Source organism: Macrobrachium rosenbergii, chromosome 45, assembly GCF_040412425.1.
Source record: "Macrobrachium rosenbergii isolate ZJJX-2024 chromosome 45, ASM4041242v1, whole genome shotgun sequence".
Lineage (NCBI taxonomy): Eukaryota > Metazoa > Arthropoda > Malacostraca > Decapoda > Palaemonidae > Macrobrachium > Macrobrachium rosenbergii.
In genome coordinates, this window is record NC_089785.1 from 22,854,178 (window position 1) to 22,879,567 (window position 25,390).

General features: G+C 38.1%; 2 protein-coding genes across 4 annotated transcripts in view; one reads left to right on the top strand and one right to left on the bottom strand.

The window, feature by feature from the left end:
• The first annotated feature begins 429 nt into the window (after positions 1-429).
• On the top strand, positions 430-18,048 carry LOC136830012 (condensin-2 complex subunit D3-L-like). Its single transcript, XM_067089189.1, has 15 exons — positions 430-618; positions 1,702-3,727; positions 3,926-4,102; positions 4,939-5,105; positions 5,245-5,398; positions 6,879-7,077; positions 7,690-7,810; positions 8,106-8,298; positions 9,270-9,421; positions 9,748-9,904; positions 10,323-10,454; positions 10,713-10,884; positions 12,269-12,465; positions 13,116-13,253; positions 16,179-18,048. Exons 2-15 carry the CDS (start codon positions 1,817-1,819, stop codon positions 17,388-17,390), a joined length of 5,082 nt encoding a protein of 1,693 aa, XP_066945290.1. The 5' UTR covers positions 430-618; positions 1,702-1,816; the 3' UTR covers positions 17,391-18,048.
• A 3,490-nt stretch (positions 18,049-21,538) lies between these two features.
• The window catches only part of tho2 (THO complex subunit 2-like protein), a 49,469-nt gene continuing 45,617 nt past the window's right edge, over positions 21,539-25,390 (bottom strand). For all 3 annotated transcript variants that reach the window (XR_010850529.1, XR_010850528.1, XM_067089190.1), the window contains exons 28-29: positions 22,656-22,979; positions 21,539-21,806 (exon numbers count right to left, since the gene is read on the bottom strand). Coding sequence is in view for 1 of the 3 variants with exons in the window: in XM_067089190.1 (XP_066945291.1) it covers positions 21,675-21,806; positions 22,656-22,979 (456 nt within the window). In the remaining 2 variants the exon portion in view is untranslated. The remainder of the gene's footprint in view (positions 21,807-22,655; positions 22,980-25,390) is intronic.

Consider the following 25,390-nt stretch of genomic DNA (forward strand, 5'->3'; position numbering starts at 1 on the left):
ACGTTGATGGAGAAACCTTACCACAATAAATAAGGAATACCCATGTTAATGGTTTAAGAAAACCTGGCAGCAAAGATTATAACATTGTAGGCACAAAATTTATCAATACAATACATAGGAAAATATTCATTCTACTTATATTCACGTCAAAACAGTACGAGATAAAGTCACGAAACTCAAAATTCTCGAGAACGTTGAAGAGAAGAGAGAAACCTTACCAAAAACAACGCGAAAAACCTACCTTTGATGGGTAACGATCTCATTCAAATAAAAACAAACACGGGCCACCCGAAATTACGACGACATGGGCACAACCATACCATCCAATACCCAGAAAAACAATTTAAAATACAATCCTCTACAAAAACAGTTGAAAAAGAAACCGCAGAACGAACTAATTAACGAAGACATTACCAAAGACCCCCTACCAGGAGACGCCGCACCTCCCCCAGAGGGGTGACGTTTACGTCCCGTCTTTCAAAACAAACAAAATAGTAAGGGAGAGGAAGAGAAAGGCGCAGACGGAGGGTAATGCCCTGAGAAAGAGGTCGTGTCCGTGTCTGTGTGTGTGTGTTTGCCCCGGGTGTGAGATGGTGCCAGGAACGCCGAGGACCTCCGGTAATACCCAGGGGGAGTTTGTGTCTCGTGAAGATGAAATTAATGGAGTTATTAATCTGTTGATTTTGGTGTTGTTGACAGTAGCCCCTTCAGACCCGGGGCTAGAAACGGGGCCTGATATTAAGGAGACCTGCGGTCTGGGGGTAACAACGAGGCCTCCGGTAAATCTCCGACCTCGTGCGAGAAAATGAAATTATTTTTTTACAATTTTTGGAGGCAAAAAACTCCTTCTTAATTACTAAACCTTAATTTAATTAATCTCTAATTTCTTTTTTTCTTACAGGATTTTAAAAATAATTTTTTACTCTACGCCTAAGAATTATCGCATTCGTCAGGTTATTAAATGTTTTACAGGCCTGTGACGTCGAGGGGACGCAGCCCCCTCCAGCCAGGTCAGGGCAGAGGTCCCTAGGTTAGGTTAGGTTAGGACTGGGACATTTCCCCCGTTAGCCAAGGTCGAAGCCGCGGCAGCGTCGGTGCCAGAAGGCCGGTCTGAGTGTGCAGTCTTGTCAGACTTGGCTGTTGCATGGAATTGATCGTTTTAACTTCTTTTAATGTCGCCTTTACACTTCAAACACAGAATATATCATTTGTTAGTCTTTTCATTCAATTTTGATAAAGCATAATTACTTCCTCTTAGGCCGACTGTATATTAAAAATTATATATATATATATACAGTATATTAATGCACAAGCAATTATACTTTAAATTATATATAATACATATATATATGTGTATATTTATATATTAAATTTTTTTTAATATAATTGCTTGTGCTTTAACTAAGTTCAGTTTAGATTTCTTTTACAAGTAGTATAAGAGAAGCTCTACAGAGGAAAGGGAGCAGAATATCAAGATGTGCTTTATATTAAAGAGCAATAATTATGATCTCTAATAGGTTTTAAATAGCATCATCTATATTTTACGTTATCTGACTATTGTATATGGTACTGAGATTGTGTAGTGTAGGTATATCCTGAGAAAATTGAAGTAGCTACTTTATTTCTTTGTAAATGCAATTTAGTCATTATGGTATTAATATGAGTACTGTACTTATTTTTTTCACTCTTCTTTTTTGGCAGTGTACAAGAATAAAAATTGCGGTCAGAGTACAAAGACACTGAGGTTGCATTGGACCACTGTATCGAGTCCAGAAAACTTCACACCAGTGAAGAAATATTGTTCAAAGCATCCAAGATGGGGGAAGCGCAGATGCGGGAAGTTGTCGACTTGCTGACTAAATTTTCCATCGATAAGCTGAGCAGTGACTGGATAAGAAGTGTAATAGATGCGGATTTCACAGAAGTAGACAATTTGCCGTCCGAATTCGAAGATTACCATTGCAGTACAAACTTTCAAGGCTTATTCGACGCCGTGGTTGGGTCTTGCCGGCATTGGATCGACAGCCTGCCTGTCGTTAACGATGACAGCGAAAAGCGGTTGTCCGTCTCTAATACAAGCACTTCTAGCTTGCTTGATGGATCGCACGCGGGCAAGAGAGATTTACACACAACCTTTTGGATTGCATTGGCTGAGAATGTCAGTGTCAAAGGTTTGAAAGCTCTCCTGTTTTATTATATCCACAGGGGGCAGAGGTACGATGCTCGAGAACTTGAGAGAGAGCATGGGATTAAATGCGCCAGCATTTATTTTTTGCTGCTGTGTGTTCCGGGGAGTAATGCCTTTAGGGTTTTCCATCCTGTACTCTATATGAAAACCATTGAAATATTGAGATTAACATTAAAACTAAGAGTGGCAGCATCAAGTCCAGTTAAGAGAGGCCGGAGTCGTGGAAGTGCTCGCAAGTCCCACGAAGAGCAATCAAATCCTGGTGATGACGACGATGACGACGACTCCGAGATGACCATGCTGACGCCCGTGGAGGCAAACAAATTGATTAGGTCACTTAATGTTCTTCTGAACGACTTTCTCAGGTTGACACAGCGATTTTCCTTTAAACATTCATCCGAGTGCCTTGATGAAACAATAAACATATTGATAGATGTTTCCAGGTCGGAAACTCGAGATGCACAGGGCATTTTTTTGGGCAGACATGGCCCATCAACTGTCACAGCATTGGCTTATAATGCTTATGTTGCTCTTCAGTCAATCTGCAATCCTATACATGGTAAGATCAGTAGAATTGTCATCCTTATCATGAAGCATATTATGTACAATATTCTCATGATTTCTAGAGGAAGTTCAGATTTATCACCTCGGGCTCTGGGCGTCATACGAGACCATTCGCAGATTTTTGTCAAGTATTTGCTGACTCAAGTGAAAGAAGATGCATATGAAGGAGTCTACATTCTTATCCAGCACATCTGCATTCGTGTGCCGGACAAAGCAGAATACCGTCAGAAAACTGCCCAATCTGTGGTTGAGATTTTACGCTATCTTCCAATTCAGCTATACACACGTCTTGTTAAGTGGTTCTTCAAGTTTTCTCACAATGAGAGAGCAGGTCACAGGTTATTCATGCTAGAAGTCATTGCAAAAATGTTAGATGAAAAAGAGAGGATTCATGAAGGCGAAGAAATCTGTCCTTCGCAGTCTCCCACCGCGAGAGAAAACAGACCTGTGTCGGGAGGATCTTCAGTGTCGTCAAGTGAAAGTGATGACGATGGAGGTGACAGCGATTACGAAGGTAAAGAGGGGAGAGTGAACAGTTTCCTGAAGGTGAATGTTGATCATCCGGTCGAAGTTCCTCCAGACCGTAACATCCTCTCACATAAGTTTCTTTTGGGCATCATTTTCTCCAGGTGCCGCGATAGCGGTGCCACTGTACGTGCTAAAGCGTTGGCGTTGCTAGCAGAGTGTACGTATTCTAAGAATCCAACCATTATCATGGCTATGAAGCATATATTCTTTCGCAATCGTCCGTTAATGTTCACCACGCCTCACATACCGAACAACAACATCAATGCCGAGTCTCCATTGGAAGGCGAAGGCGAGGAGGACCTTGACCTACCCAATGCCGCTATGGTGGTGTCAATGCTTCACCGCCGCGCCCTTGATGACAAAGTGATAGTTCGAAAATCTGCCTTGCAAGTGCTTGAGAACTTGATGAAATTGGACAATGAGATGCTGAATGATAGAAATTTGGAGGTACAGTATGTACAAAAGACTTTTGCTTGTTGTGTAATGCATTTCCTACATGTATCTATATTTTTAATTGTAAATGATTTCGGTAAGAAACAAATTTAATATTGGAACATAAACTTTCTGAGCATATTTCCTATTAGTACTGTAGATTTATTATGAGCTCAGATTATAATGTATACTGATTTGTTTGTGACTTTGTAGGTGTTGATGGAACACTGCCGAGATCCAGCACTCTTGATTAGGAAGCAGATGATCACCTCTCTCTCAGGACTTGTGGAGTCTTATACAGAAAATGAAAGTGCAATCACCTTCTGGATAAAAGGCGTCTTTCCACTGATCCTTGACCCAGAGATTAAAGTACAAGAAAAAGTGATAGAAGTAAGTTTCTTTATATAATGTACATTGTAAGGCAACTGCATGCATATCCAATATATATTAGGATATAAGGAGAAATGGTTTGAGCCAGATTCATCATTTTAAAATCCATTTTTTAATTGTACCTGTACTTTGCAATCAATCATTGTCTAATGAGTCTTGTTTTGCAGAATTGGTATCTGTTTATTAATTAATTTTCTTCGTCCTCTTCTCAACATTCCATGTTAACTCTTTTCTCATATACTTGAGAGATCTTATGACTTGGAATTCACGCTTAGAATTTTGTTGTTCTTCATTACCCAAAGAAATTATTGTAGCTGGAACTTTTTGTATCATTTTTAGTACATAAATTACTGTTTATAAGTATATTTTGATAGCCTGGTATTCACTGTTACTGATAATTGAAGGTTTAAGGATGGGTTTGCTAGATAGTAAGTTCATTGAAGAACTTAGGAGTTATGTAGACTAAAACTCATGGAAAAAAACCCGCATATTGGAGAACAAATATATTCACGAGCAAGCACAGTTTTGGGGCATCGTGTTCCTCCTCCTGTCTGGAGATATTAAAACTCATCTACTGAAGTTCGGTTTTAATATCTCCGCATTGAAGAGGGATCACGACACTCCGAAACTCTTACTTGCCTTTGAACATATTTGTCCTGCTGAACTTCAGAATAATATAAACAACTTGATGCTTACTATCTTACCAAACCATTCTTAAACCTTGAAGCATCAGTAACAATGAACAGCAGGCTATCAGAATAGTTTTTTCTTTAAATCTATCATGCTTTGAATACATTACTGTATTACAGTTTTCAATTTATAATTCCTCATTGCAGTACATTGATCAGTTGCTGTTCAGAAGACTGGTGCCTTACAATCATCCTCTCAGAGGAACACCTGACCACAAACTCCCGTGGCTTATCATGTCTACTATAACAAAACTTAGCTTCCACAAATTCTTCAACAAAGCACTGATGATGTGGTCCAAATCTGAGTACAATAGGTCAGTGGTTCAAAGTTCCTTGACAAGCACAGTCATGAAATATGTAAGGAAATTTATTTACATATTCGAATAAGTTTAGAAAGAGTATGTAGAGTAACTCTTGGAAGATTGTGCATCCATTCTTTTTCTTTCAATGCAGACCCCAGGTAGTGAGGGTGGTGCGCTCTTACTTGGGCACTGAGTACAATGAAGAGATGTGGACGCTCTTAGCATCTCTCTCCAACTACATCGTTGTAACTGACGCAGGATTTGTTGTGGACTACTTTGAAGAAAAGTGTCAGACTGTATCAAAGGTATTGTGGTCTAGGTTTGTGTTGTATTTTATTATTACACTTTATTGACTTCATTGAAATTTTTTGCAACTATCAGACTCAGTGGAAAAATCTTGCCGGGTACAGGACTATTAAAAGGCGTGTAGATGTCAGAATAAATGTACTTTTAATCGTATGATGTTAAAAAGAACAATTCCACTGGTATGAGCAGGTAGACAACATCTTGAATCCCATATCAGTTGTTATCTTGGTAAGTGGTGTGCTTTCTGTCAGACTACATTATAATGTAAACTCCCACATTTTGTTTGCTATTAGTGGATCTTTTCCACTTTTTATTGGTAAACTATTTGTGTCTTTTATCATAGGAAACATTTCTTGGTGCATTCATGCAGATTACAAACTTATTGCAATCAGTAATGACTCTTATGGTTGTCTTGTTTTGAGAGAGACTTGAATCGCTTGTCATAAAAAGTTAAGTAAAAGTTTGATTGTTGGGACTTAACCTTGTAGTGTGACCACTTTCCTTGTCCTCATCATTTATTGCCAATGTTCATATATTTTTATTGACCTTTTGTTTTCATCTAGAGCAGTCTTTGCAGTCTGTGGTTCTTGAAATACCTCATTCAGCTGCTTTGCACAACAAGAGATTCTTACAGGTTGTTTTTGCCCAGTAGGAGTTCCAGCTTTTTGGGCCACTATATGAGGGTTCCTTTGATCTGACTTTACTCTGGTCATTTTTCTACGTAGACGAATAGAAAGGACAAGTATCTGATAGTGATGGAGTTAGGAGTATGTTACTACTAGCATTTGCCTGAGTAGAATGAGTTAGTAGCCTTCTTGAACTTTCAGGTTTTGTCATTCATTCCAGCTTACAGGATGAGCTTATGATAGGACCATAACCTGATATATTCGTCATTCCAACAATCACAGAATTTTCAAGGGTAAAAAAAGCTTGTAAAATTACCGGGTGATGATGGGAAACTGCAAGTTAAGGTATTGTCTCTCCAAGGTGACCTCATCTAACATTTGATTTTTAGCAGGTGGAGCTTTTACAGGAAAATAACGGTCCTTTTTTCTTGTCTCTGACTTCTGGAGATCACCCATATAAGTGTTGGTACTTTGTTGGCAGGGTCCTTTTGATGTGATCAGTCTAGTCATTGCATAGGTACACGAATTTGATGAAAATGTGGTCAGCCATCAACTTGATAGTCCTTTTTTGCCATCTGCATAAATAAGTACTTAGGAATTGAAAATGTTAAAAATTTTGTTCTTGGGATTCTAATTGTAAGAAGGTTGCCTGACTTAGTTAAACCAGAACTGGGAAAGTTGAAAATTTTCCCAATATAGCTGATTAGGGAAGTTGAAATTGTTTCCTCTCATTCCAAACTGTTACAAATAAATTTACTTGTAAAATTATTATACGAGAGCCTTGAATGTATGCACGTATTGATATTTTTTTAAAATTCCATATTTTTACCACCACTGTTTGTTTATCTTGCAGGTGGGATCATATACTCTCCAGCAGGTGCTGAAAGTTTTGAGTAACAGCATCAAACACATTCCGGGAAACAGAGGGGAGGCTCTTCATGAACGTCTACTCCATCCTGTCACCGGTTTTAATGTGGGAGCCCAACTGATATCGCCTATGATGGACACTCTAACCCTATTGACCTACAGCATGCATGGGGATGAGGAGAAAGGTAATAATTATCGACAGTGTACTTGTCTTTTATAGTCGACTATCATCTATTAATTTTTTCATCAGAACTTTATTTACCGTTCAGCTATCCTTGAATATTAGATGTCTACTGTAGTATGGAGTGACTGGTACAAAGAGTACTATAAATCCTCAATACTTATTAAAAATGTGACCAAATTTCTTTTGTTCCCCCCTTTTTTTTTTTCTCCAGGTCCACTGCTCTCTGCATTTCATTTTACATCTGTTGTCTTTGGTCTTTTTCTACTTGTCTGTCCAACTTCTTTAACTTTAGGTTGGTCCAGTTTTCACCTCTCGTTTAAGAAAAAACTTTTGGGCAAGCTGTACGGGAACAGTGATTTTGAAAAACTAACAGTACATAGCAGATATACTCAGAAAATATTTTCTGATTACTATACTACTTTACAAGTCGTAACTGGGAATGTATAAATAGCATTTGTTTAATTATCTGACTTTGAAGCCGACATTAAGATGTACCTAAATAATGGGAGAGAGTAATTGAATGTGTTAATTCCGTCATGCCTGTTATTTTTAGTATATTCTGATTTTGAAACTTGGAACAGGTGGCAAATAGAATAAAAATTTCCTCTTTTAGGTCTCAAAGCCTTGGAGAAATGGGTTGCCCCTATCCTGAAGTCCTGTGACGACCATCTGAAGAGTGTGCTCTTTGAAAAATCAGTTCCCATAGATGCTGAAGGGGAGGAGAAGCTTTTCAGGTATGTTTCAAGTATCTATAATAAAGGTTCTCAACCAGGGGGGAATTTCAGTTTCCAGGGGGTGGAATTGTGAGTGGCAGGCTCAAACTGGCTCTAGGACCACGCAAAACACAGTGTGCGTCGGTCTGCACTACTGAGAGGTCACGCTGGGCTTTGTCTCTGCTAGCTTGTGTGTTTGTGTTAATATTTTGTTGGTTTCACACTCACAATTTTGGAAAGTGTGGGGGTGGGGAATGACATTCTTACATATGGTGAAAGGGTGCTAATGATAAAACATGTTTTTTCCATTCCACAGAAATATCTTCACCTTAGGAGAAGCCTCACTGCTGTGCCCTCACAAGGTGAACCGCAGAATGTTTTTAATGGTTCAGAGTATAATTTTCCACCAGTCAAGAAGAGAAAGGTTGAGGACTGTCAGAGTCCCTTCTTCCCAAACCCAGAGTTCTCAGCCAACAGCCATCTCATATAAGCCAACCACAAGAGTTCGGGTAAGAATATTTGTAGGTCTCCTTTCTTCATTCAGTACCTCTGTGATTGTGAACTTATCTGACTGGGGACCTGATAACTTAGGTCTGATTTAATACCTCTAATGGGATACCACTCTGTGTGCTTTAGACAGCACATTGGGGGAAAAAAAAAATTATTTTCAGTGACCCTTTCTGTTTTCCGATTTTCATCAACTACCTTTGGTTTCTTTACTAATAAATTGTCATCCGAGAACAAAATCATCTGTCAAACCCCATTTGTCTCAAAATATGACTTGTGGGAATTGTAGACAGTCAGTTTTTTTAATGCAACATTTCAACTATCAAGAATTTTTCACCTATGTGTACCATTTCATCAAGCTCCACTTTTTTGTTCAGTTGACTTCTGATTGTTGTCATTTAAAACATTCCCATTTCCCACACCCACACAACAATCTCTTTCACCTTCAGACATGCATACACCTATCCCATTTCCCACACCCACATCCTGCATTTCTCAGCCTCCCCTCCATCGTGCTGTTCTCCCATATCCCTTCTCCATTATTGTCTTCGAGAAGAAACGGAAAGTTTTGCTATCCAAGAAGGTTACATTTTCAGCTAATTTTTCTTGTGTGTGTGTGTCTGTCGGCAGTTGTGTTGTAAGAGGAAAGATCCTTGCAATAGTAACAATATGTATGTATGTGCAGCCATATATTCATGCCATGGAAGCAGGCAAGATAATGAAGCAAGCTTGCACAGTACCATGCTCAGAAAATAGATAATTTTGCTTTCAGTTTTTCCATCCAAGTCATGTAGGAAGCTTTCACTATGCACCGTAGACAATCAAGCATTTTTATGCAGTGCTGAGAGTTGTGCAGAAATTTTGACCATCTAGAATCTCTCTCAGTGATGTCGTTAGATTGTTTTACAGTAAATTAAGTATGGCCATTGCAAATATTTTTATTCAATCTTTAATTTTGCAATACTGTCCTCAGGCTGTGGCAGTTGTAACACTGGGCAAGATGTGTTTGCAGCACGAAGACCAGGCTAAACGTATCATTCCTGCTCTTGGGAAAATGCTAGATACACAGATTTGCTCAGCACTGAAAATCAACATTGTATTCACCTTGTCTGATATGTGTGTAAGGTAAGTTGATATGTTTTGTGTGGCATGCATCAATATTATAAGTAGGAAAAGTAGCTCGTATCCAGATTTGTTATATTGCATGTAGGCTAGGAGCCGTCCACAGACTGAGCAAACATGAGGCAACGTATTATTAGTATGCTATGCAATTTGTATATATTTCAAGTTTAGTACTGTGTGCCATAATGTTTAAGCAAAGGCAAGAGAATGATTTTTATTTGATTTGCCTTTAAATGCAGAATCTATATTATTAGTGTTGAACTTTAGCTACCATTCAGGAATTTGGTTATTTTAGGTAAATAAAAATAATTTTTCTCATCTGTCAAAAGGTATGCAACTCTAGTGGATCCCTTAATGCCTCAAGTGACTGCCTGCTTGCGAGACCCAGATTTGGAGGTCAGACGGACAACTCTCACTCTGCTTATAAATTTGCTGCAAGAAGATTATCTCAAGCTCAAAGGATCGTTCTTTTATCGCATTTTGCAGGTTAGTTGTTTGTGAAGATGCAGGCAGCACATTTGAGCGCCCCTTTATTGCAATTCTTAATGTGGTACGATTTATTTGTATGACTTCATTGGTGTTTATAGTTACATAATTAGGTTTTATATGCATGTATTGACATTGTTGAAAAGATTGGAGAGAAATTCACATTTTATTTAATAAGTTTGGGTGGATTTTATTATCAGAGTTTTGTTGTTTTTAGTTCCCTCATTTTTGAGATAAGAAGAAGTTGATGATTGAATGAGAGCATTAGAATTTTGTTAAACATTGTTAAATGTACCTCATATTGCAATTGCTGAACAGCTCTTTGATTCTGATAGTGTACACAGAGTGTTGAATTAAGCTGAATGAGTGAGGGAAGCATGATTTCCGTGTAAATAGGTTATTGTAATCGTACTTTCAGTGCCTTGCTGATGATCACGAAGAGGTACGCAGTACTGTTCTCTTTTACATAACCGAACGGCTTTTGAAACGTTTCCCAAAGATTTTGTGTCAGCACTTCATAGAATGTATATTTCATTACAACTGCTATGAGGTAAGTTTTATCGTTCAGTCTTCCTTCATGTCGTCATATCGAGCAAAAACTGGATGAGTTTTATTATAATATGTATCATGCATGCTGGGTTTTTACTCAGGCATATAATGTAATATATAATATAACTTAGTAAGTTAAACAGGCTACATAAAAATTAAAGTTGCTGCTTAATTGGTGTATGATATATTGATATGAGAAGAATTTTGAGAATTGTTAAAGGAGTACTTTAGTTTAATGTAAGGTCTTTTTTGCCTGCAGGAACATGAGAGTTATAACAGATTCATACAAAGTTCAATAGAAAAAGAGTTGTTCTCGTTGGCTGGCAAGGAACACACACAAGACAGAATGATGATCTACAAATTCATGTTAGATCACATGCCAGATGATCAGCGATTCACAACAACACAACGACTGTGTCAGGATGTTTTAGGTTTGTCGAGGTGACTGTTTCTGTGAAGAGAGATCTGATATACTGAATAGAATACAGACCATTGCTTTACTCTGACATATCCTTAGCAGGTTTTGAAGCTGCTCTAGTTAATAATGCAGTTATTGATTGGAATTGTTTGCCTTGAAGCTTTTTGTCAGTTCTTGACATAAGTAACAGGTGTAGGGGCTGACATACAATAGCATTTCTTCACTAATTTGACAGTAATTACTCTGTAATGTTTTGTAATGACTGGAGTGATTTCATGCACTCATCTTTCTCATTTTGCTTTCACAGTTCCTGCTGGTTCCTTTTGTCCTCAGTTTCTTGATCAGAAGAATTGTGTATGTTACCTCCTGCATTTGAGACCCTCACTGAAGCTGGCGAATATGCTGAGGATAAGTCTTGTAGTTGTGTAACAGCTTGTAGGGTTGTAAGGTGTATGCAGAGACGGTTATCCCAACACTGTAAAGTTACTTTTTCTTGGCCCCCAAGATGTTGCCATTTATTTCGGGTTATTCTTGTGGCCTCTTATTCAGCCTTCTCAACTTGAAGGTGCTGAGGATCCCATATGGAAGCTTATCTTTGGAATTTACAAGGTTTACCATTCTGAGAGATGTTTGTTTTCTCTGCCTAATTTGATTTGCACCCGGGGGAAATAAGGAATGGCTGCTGATGACTCAGCAAATAAACCTATGCCCCCAACTGCTTAGCGCTAGCTTGAAGTTTCAGCAAAGTTGTATTGCCAGTGAAAATCTGTCAAGTTACGAGTTAGCTGAACTTGGGATCACTGCATTGGGAAGTCCTAGCAAAACCACCTAGATCCTACAGTGCTTGTTGGAGGACTTTGTTTTATACCAAATGTTAACCAGACTTGGACATATACAAGATTAGTTGCTTGGTCAGTCAACAAATCATTAATCATAGATTGTTGGTGAAGCTTCCAGTCATTAGAAGTTATTTATTGTCATTGAATACTTTGACACTTTGCAGTTGCTTTTAACATTATTAAAACAGTGCAAACCTCCCAATGAACCACTTTATTTCTGAGATATGATCATATAAAGGACTCTAAAAGAATTCTGTTGTTCACCACTTTGTAATTGCCTTTCATCATGAGCATTGGGCCTTTCCTTGTAACTTGGAGGTCTTGTTAATCATTATAATAATAAGAGTAATAATAATAATAATTTGGGCATTCCTAATAGTTTTCATCGTGCTCTTCCCAAATCATCACATGCCCAAACTGTCTCCTTCCTAAATATTAATTATTATTATTATCATCATCATTAAATAACTTGACCAGACCATTTGAGGGGTGTAACATGGTTTGTTGAAACGAGGATGACGTCATTTTAGGAATTTTGAATTAATTTTAAACCTTCAGGTGGGGTAGTAGATGGCCGTATACAGCTCACTCCAAGTAGTTTACCAATGCTTCAAGACACGTTGTCGGTGTTGAGGTGTGACGAGATTAAGTTAGCCTCTCTGAAATCACGGCCGGAGGATGTAGATCAACCAACGGATCAGGCGGAACAGGCTGCTATGGCTGGAATGGTCATTAAAAAGACTATCATTTCACAGGTAAGACTGCTCAAAATTTGATGCTAACTGAAATTTATACTGTATATTGTTCCCATCATAAAACAACTTGTTTGATCTAGTAATTGGAAGTTTGACATTTTTATTGTATTTTTGTACCTCCTTTCACTTATATGGTGGACAGTTTAGACAATTGTATTTGGGTACAGTGCTTAATTATGTATTTTATCATAAGATGGAATGTTTTTATTATTTCACTGAAAGTATCATACTGTTGGTTGAATTTTATTCTAATTAAGCAGGACATATTAAAATTTTACACCACTATTAAAGTACTTTGAAAATTTTATCCGGTCAAGGGAGTTTGTTTAATTTTCTGTCTGTTCTAAAGAATATACTATTGTATTTTCTGTAGAAAAACTGCCAAACTATGTACTGTTTACAAAGAATTTCCTTCAGTGAATTACTGAAATGCTTTCCTTCAAAAGCTGTTGTGATACAGTATAAAACTGTTAGATTTATAAGTCTGTTATAAAACTCTGTGACCTAATTTTCCATTTATGCTACCATAGTGATAAGGAAGTACAATACATGTTGTTAAGACTTGGGTAACTATAGAATATTGAGATGAAGTATTTATAAACGTATATACGCCAGTGTCAAATTTACTGAGACTGTCGATATTCTTGCAGGTGGTGAAGCGCAATGTGATTGAGAATATTGTTCCAATTTTGATTGCTGTTAAGCATAAGTTGGAGGAGCATAAATCACCTCTTATGAAGCACCTGCTTCTTTACTTGAAGGAAATTATGAAGGACTACAAAAATGAGGTAAGTTTACCTTTAAAATTCTGTTGGATAATCCACAGTGCACACATTTCTTTTTTGATTATTGAATTAGTTATTGAACAATATTCTTTGTTCATAGGCAGGTGTTTTGTTTTTGAATGGTGAACAATGTTGCTTATGAATTGCTTAGTCTTTTGATATTAAAGGCACCAATTAAGTCCAAAACAAAATCTGAATTCAACACAGTCCAGACCTTCGACAATTTCATTCATACATAGTACTTGTATGCAAAATAAATATCATGATTAACAAATTAACACTTTCTTAGCTCAAGCTTTCATTTTTTTATAGGGGTACACATGAAATTAGTTCTTCATTGTCTTGTGTGGTTGGACAATTTGGGAAGGATCCATACCATAATGCATTGCTTACATGCTTAACTGCACTAATAGGTTTAGGGAATGCGTTGGTGTAAGCCTAACCTAGGACTGGGCTAACCGAAATTCTTACAGCCTTACCCCAAATAGCCTATGTAAACCTACGTAAATGTACACAAACTAAAAGTGTACGTTGTTTGTGTATAAAGGTTTATAAAACAGAAACCCAAACTGTATACTGTGTGTGTTTGTGTGTATGTACGATGATGTGTGTAAAAAAGAAAAAATTGGTTGGCAGTACATAAGTACGGCATTACATATGCGTGCTGTTATTTACTTACATTTTTACATTTTGTGATGCAAGTTTTTTTATGTACAGTGTATTTTAATATGTTGCAGTCTAAATCAACTTATTAACATTTACTTAGTATAGGTAACATCTTTAAAAACGATATACCAAGTTCATGCCAGTTATGAATGTCCAATTTCTGAAACTGTTCTCCACAGTGATTTACAGTATTTGAATTAATTAAATATAAAGATATAAAATACCTATTCTTGTATGTTTTTTAATGAGCCTGGGATGAATGTTTGGACAGCCGATCCCTCTCTCTTGGGTGCTGTCACGAATGATTGACTCCCACTCTCCAATCCACATAAATATACCTTAGTTTAGCGAGACCACTGAGCTGATTAACAGCTCTCCTAGGGCTGGCCCGAAGGATTAGACTTATTTTACGTGGCTAAGAACCAATCGGTTACCTAGGAACGGGACATACAGCTTATTGTGAAATCCGAACCACACTATAGCGAGAAATGAATTTCTATCACCAGAAATAAATTCCTCTAATTCTTCATTGGCCAGCTAGAGATTCGAACGCGTGCCCAGCAGTGTGTAGCCAAAAACTATACCGACCTGTCCAATAAGGAACCTCCAATCCACATAGAGACTAGTACTTGATGACAAGTGATCTTCATGCGGCAAAAGGGCCCCATCACAGAGATTTTGCCCAAGTCGTTGGAATTCTGTAGCTAACTCGGTTCCGTAGTCTTCTGGGGGATGGAGACCAATCATGGACCTCTGACAGTTTAACATATTTCTTTACTGCTAGGCAACCTATTCCACATTTTAGTTGTAGCTAACCTATTAGCAAACTGATTAGTATTAAACCTGATACTAGAAAACGACACACTATTTGCAGCAGCAGTCTGCCTTGTATTGTGTGCAAAAACAGATCAGTCGGGTAAAGAGAAGTGCAGAGGATGTTTGCTGTTGCGGTACATTATATGCGTCTGTGCCACAACAACATTCAGAGTTGACAGAAATAAACTTGGCTGATGACGTATCTAACTATCCAAGTGTTTGAGATGAGAGCCGGCATCCAAAGACCAAACTGGAGAACAGCACTCAAACAGGGAAGAAGAAAGGAGTACACTTAAATATAATAGCTTAATCACAAAACATTCAAAAACATTTCTGCAAATTACTTTTTGAGAAACAGAGAGGAAGCAGTATTATGTATATGGTTCTCAAAGGTCATTGCTAAAGCTACTATACTGGCCATTAAAACTTCAGTTAAAATAGAGAAGTTAAGTATATCTTAGTTTAACCAGACCACTGAGCTGATTAACAGCTCTCCTAGGGCTGGCCCGAAGGATTAGACTGACTTTACGTGGCTAAGAACCAATTGGTTACCTAGCAACGGGACCTACAGCTTATTTTGGAATCCGAACCACATTATAGCGAGAAATGAATTTCTATCACCAGAAATAAATTCCTCTAATTCTTCATTAGCCGGCCGGAGACTCGAACTCGGGCCTAGCGAGTGCTAGGCGACAACTCTACCGACTCGCCCAACGAGGAACTAGTTAAAATAGAGAGATCCACCAATTCCCAGTAATGTGCCTGTGCACGTTCATTAAGAGCACTACAAGAACGTAGATACTGAAAACGGAAAATAAAATTTAGGCCAATGGCTGAACACTGGGACCAAGAGGTCATTCAGCGCTGAAAATAATATTGAAACCATTGTTATGGGAGGGTGGAAAGTAAGGCAGAAAAGAATATGAATGGAGGTATAGTAAAAGGAATGTAGGGGTTACAGCTAGGGAGCCAAAAGGACACTTTAAAGAACCTTAAGTAATGCCTACAGTGCACCACGAGGTACACTGGTAGGCACTACCTTCCTACAGGGGACTGTGGATACTGGTAGGAGAGAGGGAGGTTGATTTAGTATTCAAATTTTATTTTCCTATTAAATAACTTAGGATTGTGAATTTTTTATGAATTACTTTGAATATCTGTAATTCAGAATGTTCCAGACAAAATTTGAAGTACACTTTTGGATCCTGGTACAATTACATTACTATGTAGTAAGTGTGAAAGATGAATTTTGAAAGAACAAAACCCAAATTAAGTGGGTTAGTTGTGGAATTTCCACCATAGAGCTTCATGTCTGAAGTGGAGCCAAAAGTTGTCATATATTGTTGCCCCGTATGTTCATCATTAAGTGTAAAAAGACACTTGTATTAGTATAACAGTAAATTTTTGATTAACATTATTTATGTCCATCATATTCGTTCTTTTCAGATAAAAGAAATATTGGCTGGTGACAAACAGCTTGCTCAGGAGATTGAATTCGATTTAAGGAAATTTGACCAAGAGCAGAAAGAAAAAGAGGAGGAATTGCAGAGGAAAACAGCGGAAGAAAACAATGCCCAAGAGGAAAAAAAGAAAAGCGAAGATGATCGTGAAGAAAACGCTAACAGTGACGAACAAACGGGTTTGGGCGCATCCCTTGTAAAAGAAGTTCCAGAATCAGCCTCGTCAAATTCCTCGGCAGCTTCTCAGAATGACATTCATAGGCAGGCATTGCTGAACTCTAAGGCAGTCCTGGGTCGAAGGAAAAACTGTATTACCGTGGTGCCATACAATCAAGATGATTCAAGTCAGGGCAATGTTGAAGATGAGGTTGACATTGCAAAGGATAATGCGGAAGTCCCATCATCAAAAACTGATACTACAGGACAAGGAACAAGGAAGACCAGAGCTTCTCGGGCTGGTAGTACCACAGGTTCTGAGAAGGAACTTGGTAATAGTGGCAATCCTGTAAAGGATCAGGACAAAGATGGGAGTAATGGTGGTAATCCTGCTATGGAACAGGACCACGGTAAGGAAACAAACGAGAAGGAAGATAATTCTGCTGGCCCTCAGCCTGTTGGAGGCAGTTCTCCGAGAAATAACGACAGAACGCCAAAAAGGAAACAGTCAAAGAAAACTAAAGAAGAACTGTTACGTGCCATCAGCACTCCCAATCACAAACCTGGTGCGGTTAGTAATATTACATTTATGGAAGAAAGCCAGGATGTTAGCGCAATAACCCTAGAGTCAACTGTTGTTTCAGATTCTACACCTTGTGAACAACCTAAATTGGTATTGCATCTTCAGAGCCCAGAAGCAAATGCCAAGGAATCGGAATTCAGTAAATTACGTAGATCAAGCCGGAAGAGTGAGCAAAACACTGAGGCCAAGAACAGACCAGCTTCTAAAGGACCTTCAACGGATTTGGAGCAATCTCTGCCACATTCAAATTTAAGAACAGAAGCAGACAGTGACAACCCAACGCTTGGGAAGGAGAAACCCAGCCCCCAGAGAAGTAAAACGAGAGCAGCGGGGGAGGCGGCGAGCAAAGGGAAAAGAACGAGAGACATGACTTCCCTCAGTCCTGACCCCAAAAATGACGGTAATCACGAAGATCTCAAAAACCCCAGGAAGAGATGCAGTCAGAAACGAAATAGGTAGTAGTAACTAGTTTCTTGTACAGTATTCACGTAAGAAGTGTGAGCCTGCACGTTTATTTACATTTAAACACCAAAAAATGGATATGTATATAAGCAGATCTACATTCCATGTTTCTGTAATGTACTTCAGTTATCAAGTTGCAATATTAGAGAGAGAAATCATACAAGCAAATTCTACACTTTTAATTTTAAGGCATTTTGTCTTTTACTGAAGCAAAGCTCAAGCTTTAAAAGGCACACGTTTGAACTGATTTTTTAAAATCAAACAAGTTCATTTGGAGTTATTTATTTTGTTCTCAGGAAATTTCAGATTTGGCCTTTTTAAAGTCGGTTCAATACAAACCAGATGTTGAAATGTGAACGGGTGGATAAATGTACTTTGGTCTCGATTATGTTAAGTAGATTGTGTACGTGGTGTTGCTTATCAACAGTTTGTACATTATTGATATCGTTACAAACCTACAAACTTATTTTTCTACTGTACAGTATATGAATATATTTTATTGTCGGCAGTCCAGATGTTACTATTTTGGAAGTAAAAATTTTAATTTTACCCCCTTTCTCAAAGAATTTTTTCCATAGTGTTTATTGTCTTTAAATACAATATTTTAAAACTTGAAAGATGTTTATACAGTATAAAATATATTGTCATAGAAATATTGGTATAATTTAATCATCATTTCTACCCAAATTACAAATAAGTATTTTTCCAGCCCATCTAGTTTTACAGTACTGGTGGCGCTGAACTGTATTGTGTGAGTAGCTACAGGAAGACTAAGCCAAAGGGGGGATTTTTGGACACGACCAAAAGAGCCGGGTAGAAGGGGGCACCACTTGGCACAGGACCAATGAAGAGCCACCAGGGTTCCCCCCCCCCCCAAGACCCAGAGTGACAAACACTCACTTGATCAGACTGACAGGAGGAAAAAGATATTTAGGTGTTCCAGGGATTGGTGGAAGGCATTTTTCAAGGCCACCCAGGCATCTGGAATGGGAAAGCAGAATACCAGAAGTTTCTTGCATAAACATGTGTCAAAAGAGATTATCACCGAGTTCCCTTAAAGTCTTTTTGTATGCAAGAAAGTAGGGACTATTCTGACCACACTAACTGCCCCTGACAGTATTGCCAGTTATTCTCACTCATCTACATTATGCAGTGACCACCACAATCCTGGAATGCTGCAGCTATTCAAGCTTTGTCCATGCACATAATGCGGAGATCTCTTCCTGGTGTGTACCTTACCCTTCTTAATGTGTCTGAGAATGAGTTAAAAGGAACTTGAACTAGGTTCCCTTGTCCAGCCACTTAGCAAGATAATCCTTCCCCCTCTTAGCTCGACAGGAAGGGCTGTTTCGAGTCCCACCAATGCCACTTCAGTTACCAGTGGAGTGAGCAATGGTGGTGCCCAAGAGAAGAACAAGATACTTTAAGAATAAAAGGTAGCTGAGCATGAAGTGCCAAAGTCGAGCTGGTTCTTCCTTTTGCAGCAAGAACTGCCAAGTCTACCAGCATGCCTGTACATCACCAAGGATTAGCAGCCAAACACCAGCTTACATCCCACACCTTTGTTGACAAAATCTATAGGAAAAAGAATCCCTTTAAAAATAAAAAGGTTTTAACTTAATGACTAGTTGGGGAGCCGCAAGACTTGACTGCAGCCTAAGAAAAAGTGCAGGCTAATGGCAGCTGAGCAAGAGTTACCAAACTCCACTGCCACCTCCAATTAACCACCTCATTACTAAGTTTTCATGACTTGTTTCTGGCTCGTACTGCGGATGGTGACGGTTGTATTTCTGTAGGAAAAAACTGTAATGCATACAAAACATAAATACGGGTACAGAGAGCTAAACTAACACACAATGCTTTATGGTAATACATTATTGTAGTGTCTATCACCACAAGGAGCTTCCCAATGCTTAAAAGCAAGAAATAAGATGTTTGGAATTGTATGGTCACTGGAGTATGTCATATAGTACACAGATCTCGCTAATTCTTTGCGGAACAGGGTAAGTTTCGGAAAAATATATACAAATAAATGATGCATAATTATTAAAAAGTACTGCTTCAAATATGACCGAGAAAAGAATGCATGGTATACTAACGATGCGAGTGCTTACCTTTCCCAACAGGTTCCATACGCAAACGCTCTCTCTTTCCTGTGGTGATTATCAATATACAAAACATGAGACAAGTTAGTTTTAGCCTTCCAAGAATGTACTGCAATGCTGAAAAAGATGGAAATACACTGACAAGTATACAAAGAATATCAATATCTTTACATTCGTTTTTATCAATTTACTATAATTGATGAAAAAGATTCTTTTCAAATAACTAAAAGGAAGAGTCACAAAAAGACGTTAAGAGAGTAACACACAGAAAACTATTATACTCCTCTGATGATGAGTACTGTTTCTCCACATATTCAAGTAGCTCAAATAAAGCTATGGATGTGTAGCTTAAATACCTGTGGAAGATACTGTATATAGTGTGTCTTGACATACTATAAACAGTACTTTACAAAAGGTGCTTAAGCGTCCTTTTGGCCCCAGTTGTACAGCTTTCTGCATTTCATTTTTCCAAGTTCCCTTTGGTTTTTCACCAGTTAGCTGTCCAAATATGCACTTGTCATGGATTTTAAGAAAAAACATCATGCTATCTACTAAACCAAGGACTTCTAGGTTTTGGAAACACCATAATTTGGTGTTACATCAACAAACATCACCAAATCATAGCATTCGATCAAACAATCTATTTTGAGGTATAATGTAAAATCAGTGACCAGAAACCTGGCTGCAATCATACCAGAATGCACTTAGAACCTTTGAACACTACAGTGTTTAGAGATTATGAGAATGGTAATTTGAGTTCTGAACATCCACCTACGAGAGGAAGGCATGAAAGTGAATGGTGGAACATGAAAGAGAAAAGAGAAATGGCAGTAGGGGAATTACTTTCATTTTTGATAATCGACTTGCATTAGGCAGAAGCTGGAAATGCAAGAAAAACAGGCATACACGCTACTAAAATTTATAAGCAATATAACGAGAAGAAAGCATACGTACCCCAGTGGGAAAACTGGAGACAAAATTACAGCAATTAGTAAGACTTATCGAAGGCAAATTGAAAGTTCACACACCATACATCTATGATCATGGATGATGACCTCATTTCAACATAAAGACAATACAAAAATAAAACCTTCAGGCATCTAAACACACTTAACTGAACTTTCTATGAAGACTGCCCTTGTGCAAGGGGGTAACACACACAAATCAAAGGCCTTGATCATATAGCCTCACCAAACAATAAACTGGCAATCTTCGAGTGCATCATACGTCAACACGCTTCCATAAGAGTCTGAACAAATATAAGACATCAAGGGGTATGAACAGACAACTCATGTGACCCAAAACCTTAGTCAGGAAGGAAATATCGTTCAGTAGGTGCAAGTCAGACACACATCCATAAGAAAGCAAAATCAGACATCGTTTGACCCCTGGACACCAGTTCTTGCCACAACATTCAGATAGGAGAAAACTAAGAAAGAGTATATCCTAGGAGTTGTCCATTACTTGACTCCTACTTGCAGTAGCTCTTATAAAATTAAAAAGCACCAAGGCGGATACCTGTTCGAAGATAGCTCGGAATGACATCTTGAACCTTCTGAAAGCTTATTTCTAACTTAGCCCACTGTCAACCTCCATGAAATGTTTTTAGAATCCATTCATAAACTTCGTAGCTTTTTCGTTTTATATAGTACCTGTTAATAAATTTTAAATTTTTTTTATTGACAAAATAGCTTGACAACTGATAAATGGACTTTGATGACAGCTGCAGGGAATATTCAATGGGCAACTTGCTCCAGAGAAACTTTGGTGGCTGTGTTGAGACTCCTGGTCCAAAAACACTAATTTAAAGTAAAATTTTGTACGTCAGAAATTCCCAATATTTCGATGACTCTTCTCATCCTTACTCCATACCGCGACATCCAAGGCACTTGATTTCCTGGGTGAAAAATCATGTTTGTGGTTAAATTGTTAAAAGTGGCATAGGGCTCAATGTTACGGGTAAGACCATCCCAAATGCACTTGCATAACAACTCCCGTACACAAAAACTGAACCGCTTCTGTGAAGTACAAAAGACCAACTTACAAAACAAATTTATTTACAGTACATTCCTATAAAATACAATACAGTACAGTATTCACATGTGCTGAGTACAGTTTACAGTAGAGTATTTACAATAGACATGGAAAATGCAGCCGTAGAAAACCAAATGCAGGATTAGTGCCTTGTGTGTCGTGATCTAGTCCTGGAATGTTTTTGTTCGGTTTTGTGGGGGTTCCTCTTTCTTGGGGGCTCCTGGTTCTCGTGACTAGCAACACTGCAGTCTTCGTCAGCGAGTGTGAAATCATTCTGGAAAGCAAAGAATATGCTGGATAATTATGGTGGCCACTTCCAGAAATTGTATTTGGATGTTAAGTTTGTTAAGAAACAAACTATAGACAATACATATCACGGTATGATATACATTTAAAAAAACTGGGAAAAATAATGTATATCATACATTAATTAACATCTTACAAAAATGTATAAGTCTCTAGTGATTCCAATTTAATGTGCTATTCCATTCCCTGATATTCATATGCCTTTAACATAGTACAGAAAAATATTTAAAATAAATTCAAATTGCATTCTCCAAATTGGATGTATTTTTGTATCATTAAATTTACAATGACAGCTACAGTGGCCCTATCCCCACACAAATAAAAAACCTAACTACATGTCAAGTTTCACTCTTTCTGGGAGTTTATCCTTCCTGCTGTGTATCAGAAGACAAAATTATGAATAATGCCACTTTTCTAAATGACTTCATTTTCAAGGTACAACAAAAACCAAACCTGGAGTAACTACTATGAAGTATCCAATTTCTTGTTAAACCACCTTCTACCACCAATATAAATTATACCCCCTTAGAATTCTTTGAACCTGGCTTTAGAGCAAATCATTACTTTACAATCAAGTATCGTTCCATTTTGGAAAACTGTCTGACCACTGGCTAATTAAATGGAATCAAATCATTGTAGATTTTCATCAAACTTTTACACCGTGCAAGCACTAGATGATTTCATTCTCATTTTAAAATTGCATTGAAAACTCTAATGAGAGCCTACCAAAAAAAAAAAAAGTTTTCATGATAAAACCAAAAGCTGAACTTGTTGCGCATCCAAATTCAAAATAAGACAAACACAATGGAAAACTTGCCTCATCACTATCCATAGTTTCGACATTCATAATCACAGAATTGCCAACGCGTGCTTGTCTTGATGTCCTCTTTCTTGAAAGGTGTTTGGTAGTCTTCTCTTGCATCGCATTCTCTGCCAACTTGGACTTGGAAGAATGTTTCCTGTGCTTGTGCTTTTTTCTGCTTTCGCTCGCGGCTGACGGAGAGTCTGACTCCGTAGATCTTGACTTAGAATGGCGACTGCTTTCACTCGACCTGGATCTTGACCGGCGACTTTTTTCGTGCGACCTTGACCTTTTCGACCTTTCTTTGCGCTTGTGTTCTTTGTGAGCTGTCTCCTCTTTCTGAGAAAGTAAGAGGGGAGATCTTTAAAAATAAATTCAGTGGACCTGGAGGAAATATCATTCAAAATATGTACACAGAACAAATATTTTTGTATATTATTATTTTGCTTCAGTCATACAAAGGATTCCAATATTCAAAGTAAACAGTTACATGATTTCACGAACTCTGGACAGAAAATTTAAATTTGTCCCTTTATGCAAGAAAACATTTCAGTTTTCATCCATAAATAAGACTATATTAACATGCTTATATACAGGTTCATATCACCCACTATATGACAAATTATAACAGCCTTAAACACCAAGTACACTACCGTCCGTTCCTTCAGGAATATGGAATGGAATTGAATGGAATATATAACTTTCAAATCTTTAAAAAAAAAAGTTGATAAAAAAAAGTGAGTCATCTTGAAATGCTATTTTAAGATTAGCATTTCAGCTACAAATAAAATATCTAAAAACAAAAATACCGCAAAAGCAGTAAGACAAAAAGGAAAATGTCTTAAGTTACCTGTATTCATTGGTCACATACAGTATGTCTTGAGTAACAGACCTTGTCAGATAATTAATATGGTTTTTGAAATGTGCACAGTTTGGTATACAGTACCTTGAACCCAAAGGACCAACAATATGACAGGGATTAAAATATTCAACTGCTATAGTTTTAGAATAAAAACCGGTTGTCTCTATATGTCTCACTTGCCGAGAGGCTTAAAAAAACCTGGCATTTTCAAAGTGCTTATTTCCCTTCTTTGACAATCCTACTACCACAATCAAGTCGTCACACACCGCTGTCAGACCTGAAGCTTCGCTGGGTGATCTGGGTTTTGGTATATTGTCGTCCAAGCTGCTGAGAGCCATTCCTAGACTTCTGCTAATGCAGCCGTGTCCTCTCCTACCTCTTCTGATCTAAGTTATTATCTCTGAAATGTCTATCTTTTCTTTGGTGTACCGAATTCTCTCTCTCTCGTCATTCCCTTGGGTCTCCTTTTATTAGCGGCAACTGGGTTAGAACGCTTCGTCTATCAGCTCTAACTTGCTGGCTAAGTTTGGTCTCGAGCATATTACAAGCAGCGATAAAAGCTGTCCTTAGTTTGTAAGGAAACCGAGGCACAGACAGTGCTAAAGGTGGTTTTTGCCTTTTCATCTATTCCTTTTGATCTCTTCCTACTTAGCTGTCTAACTTCTTCAACTCACACTTCAAACATGAGAACTCTAGGTGACCCATGATGGTCCTGAACTGTGAATCAAATGTTTTTTTAATCAATTTACAGTAATAACAAGCTGTCCACCAGCACTGTCTGAGTCTAACGGACTTTCTCTTGGTTAGATCCATGACAGGCTGGCTGCATCTTACTTCTACCAATTCTGTATGTGACTGGCCCCCCTGTGGCAAGTCCCACTAAATGAAGAGTCTATGCCATCTATGTGAAACTTAGATATCACCCTAAATAAAATAGAAATTACCAAGAACTGGTTGTTACCAACCAGACATTTATTGCAATATTTCTAGTTTCAGTTCTAACAGTCAAATTCTATCTGAAGGCATTCTATTCTACCTGAAATTTCCTAATTTTTATCACGGCTTGGTATTTTCTTGTTAGAGAAGCACTAAGTGAACCAGTCTCCGGGAATGGCAACAGATTTTCTGACCATCCTGGCAATTAAATAGTTTGTGTCGTTCCTGCGCACAGAATCCTTCCTATTAGCTAATATCAGTTGCTGTTCCTCAAAGTATACAGCCCAAATATCAACTGCCCAGCCCACGAAAGTGAAGTCAAAACTGGAGAAAGCTATGGCAAACCAGCAAAATGCCTTTGCCTGATATACGAAGTCACAAGTGAATCTCAGGGCCTGTGGGAATTGCTGGTCTGGTAACCTTACCACAAAAGCAATGGGATATACTCAGCAGACATTACCAACCGAGTAATTGCCCCTCACGTGAATGGGGCCTAAGGTTCAGATAATCACATTAGTTCAGGGCAAAGCCTGCTGGTCTTGTTTCCTAGGGGGAATACCAAGGAAAGGCAGAAAACAGTAATAAGCAAGTACCTTATTCATCAATTAAGTCAGGTGTTTGGACTTCTTGGAGACTGAATAACTAACTAAAATACCATTACCATACACAAGAAAAGCACTACCATGTGAAATAGGTTCTAGAAAATAAAAAACACATTAAAAACAAAATCCATAACACATACAAGGCAATACAATGTAGCCATTCTATAAGGAAAATAATCAGTGGATCTATAGCACAAACAGAAAAAACAATCCCTTCACTGAAAGCAGAAGCAACACACTGCGTATCAATAAACGAAAACAACTGAGCACAGCAAAACTTTAAACGTAATGGAGAGCATTGGTGCACAAGTCCTTCTTGTGACATACAGTTCAGGAATGAGAGTTTGACA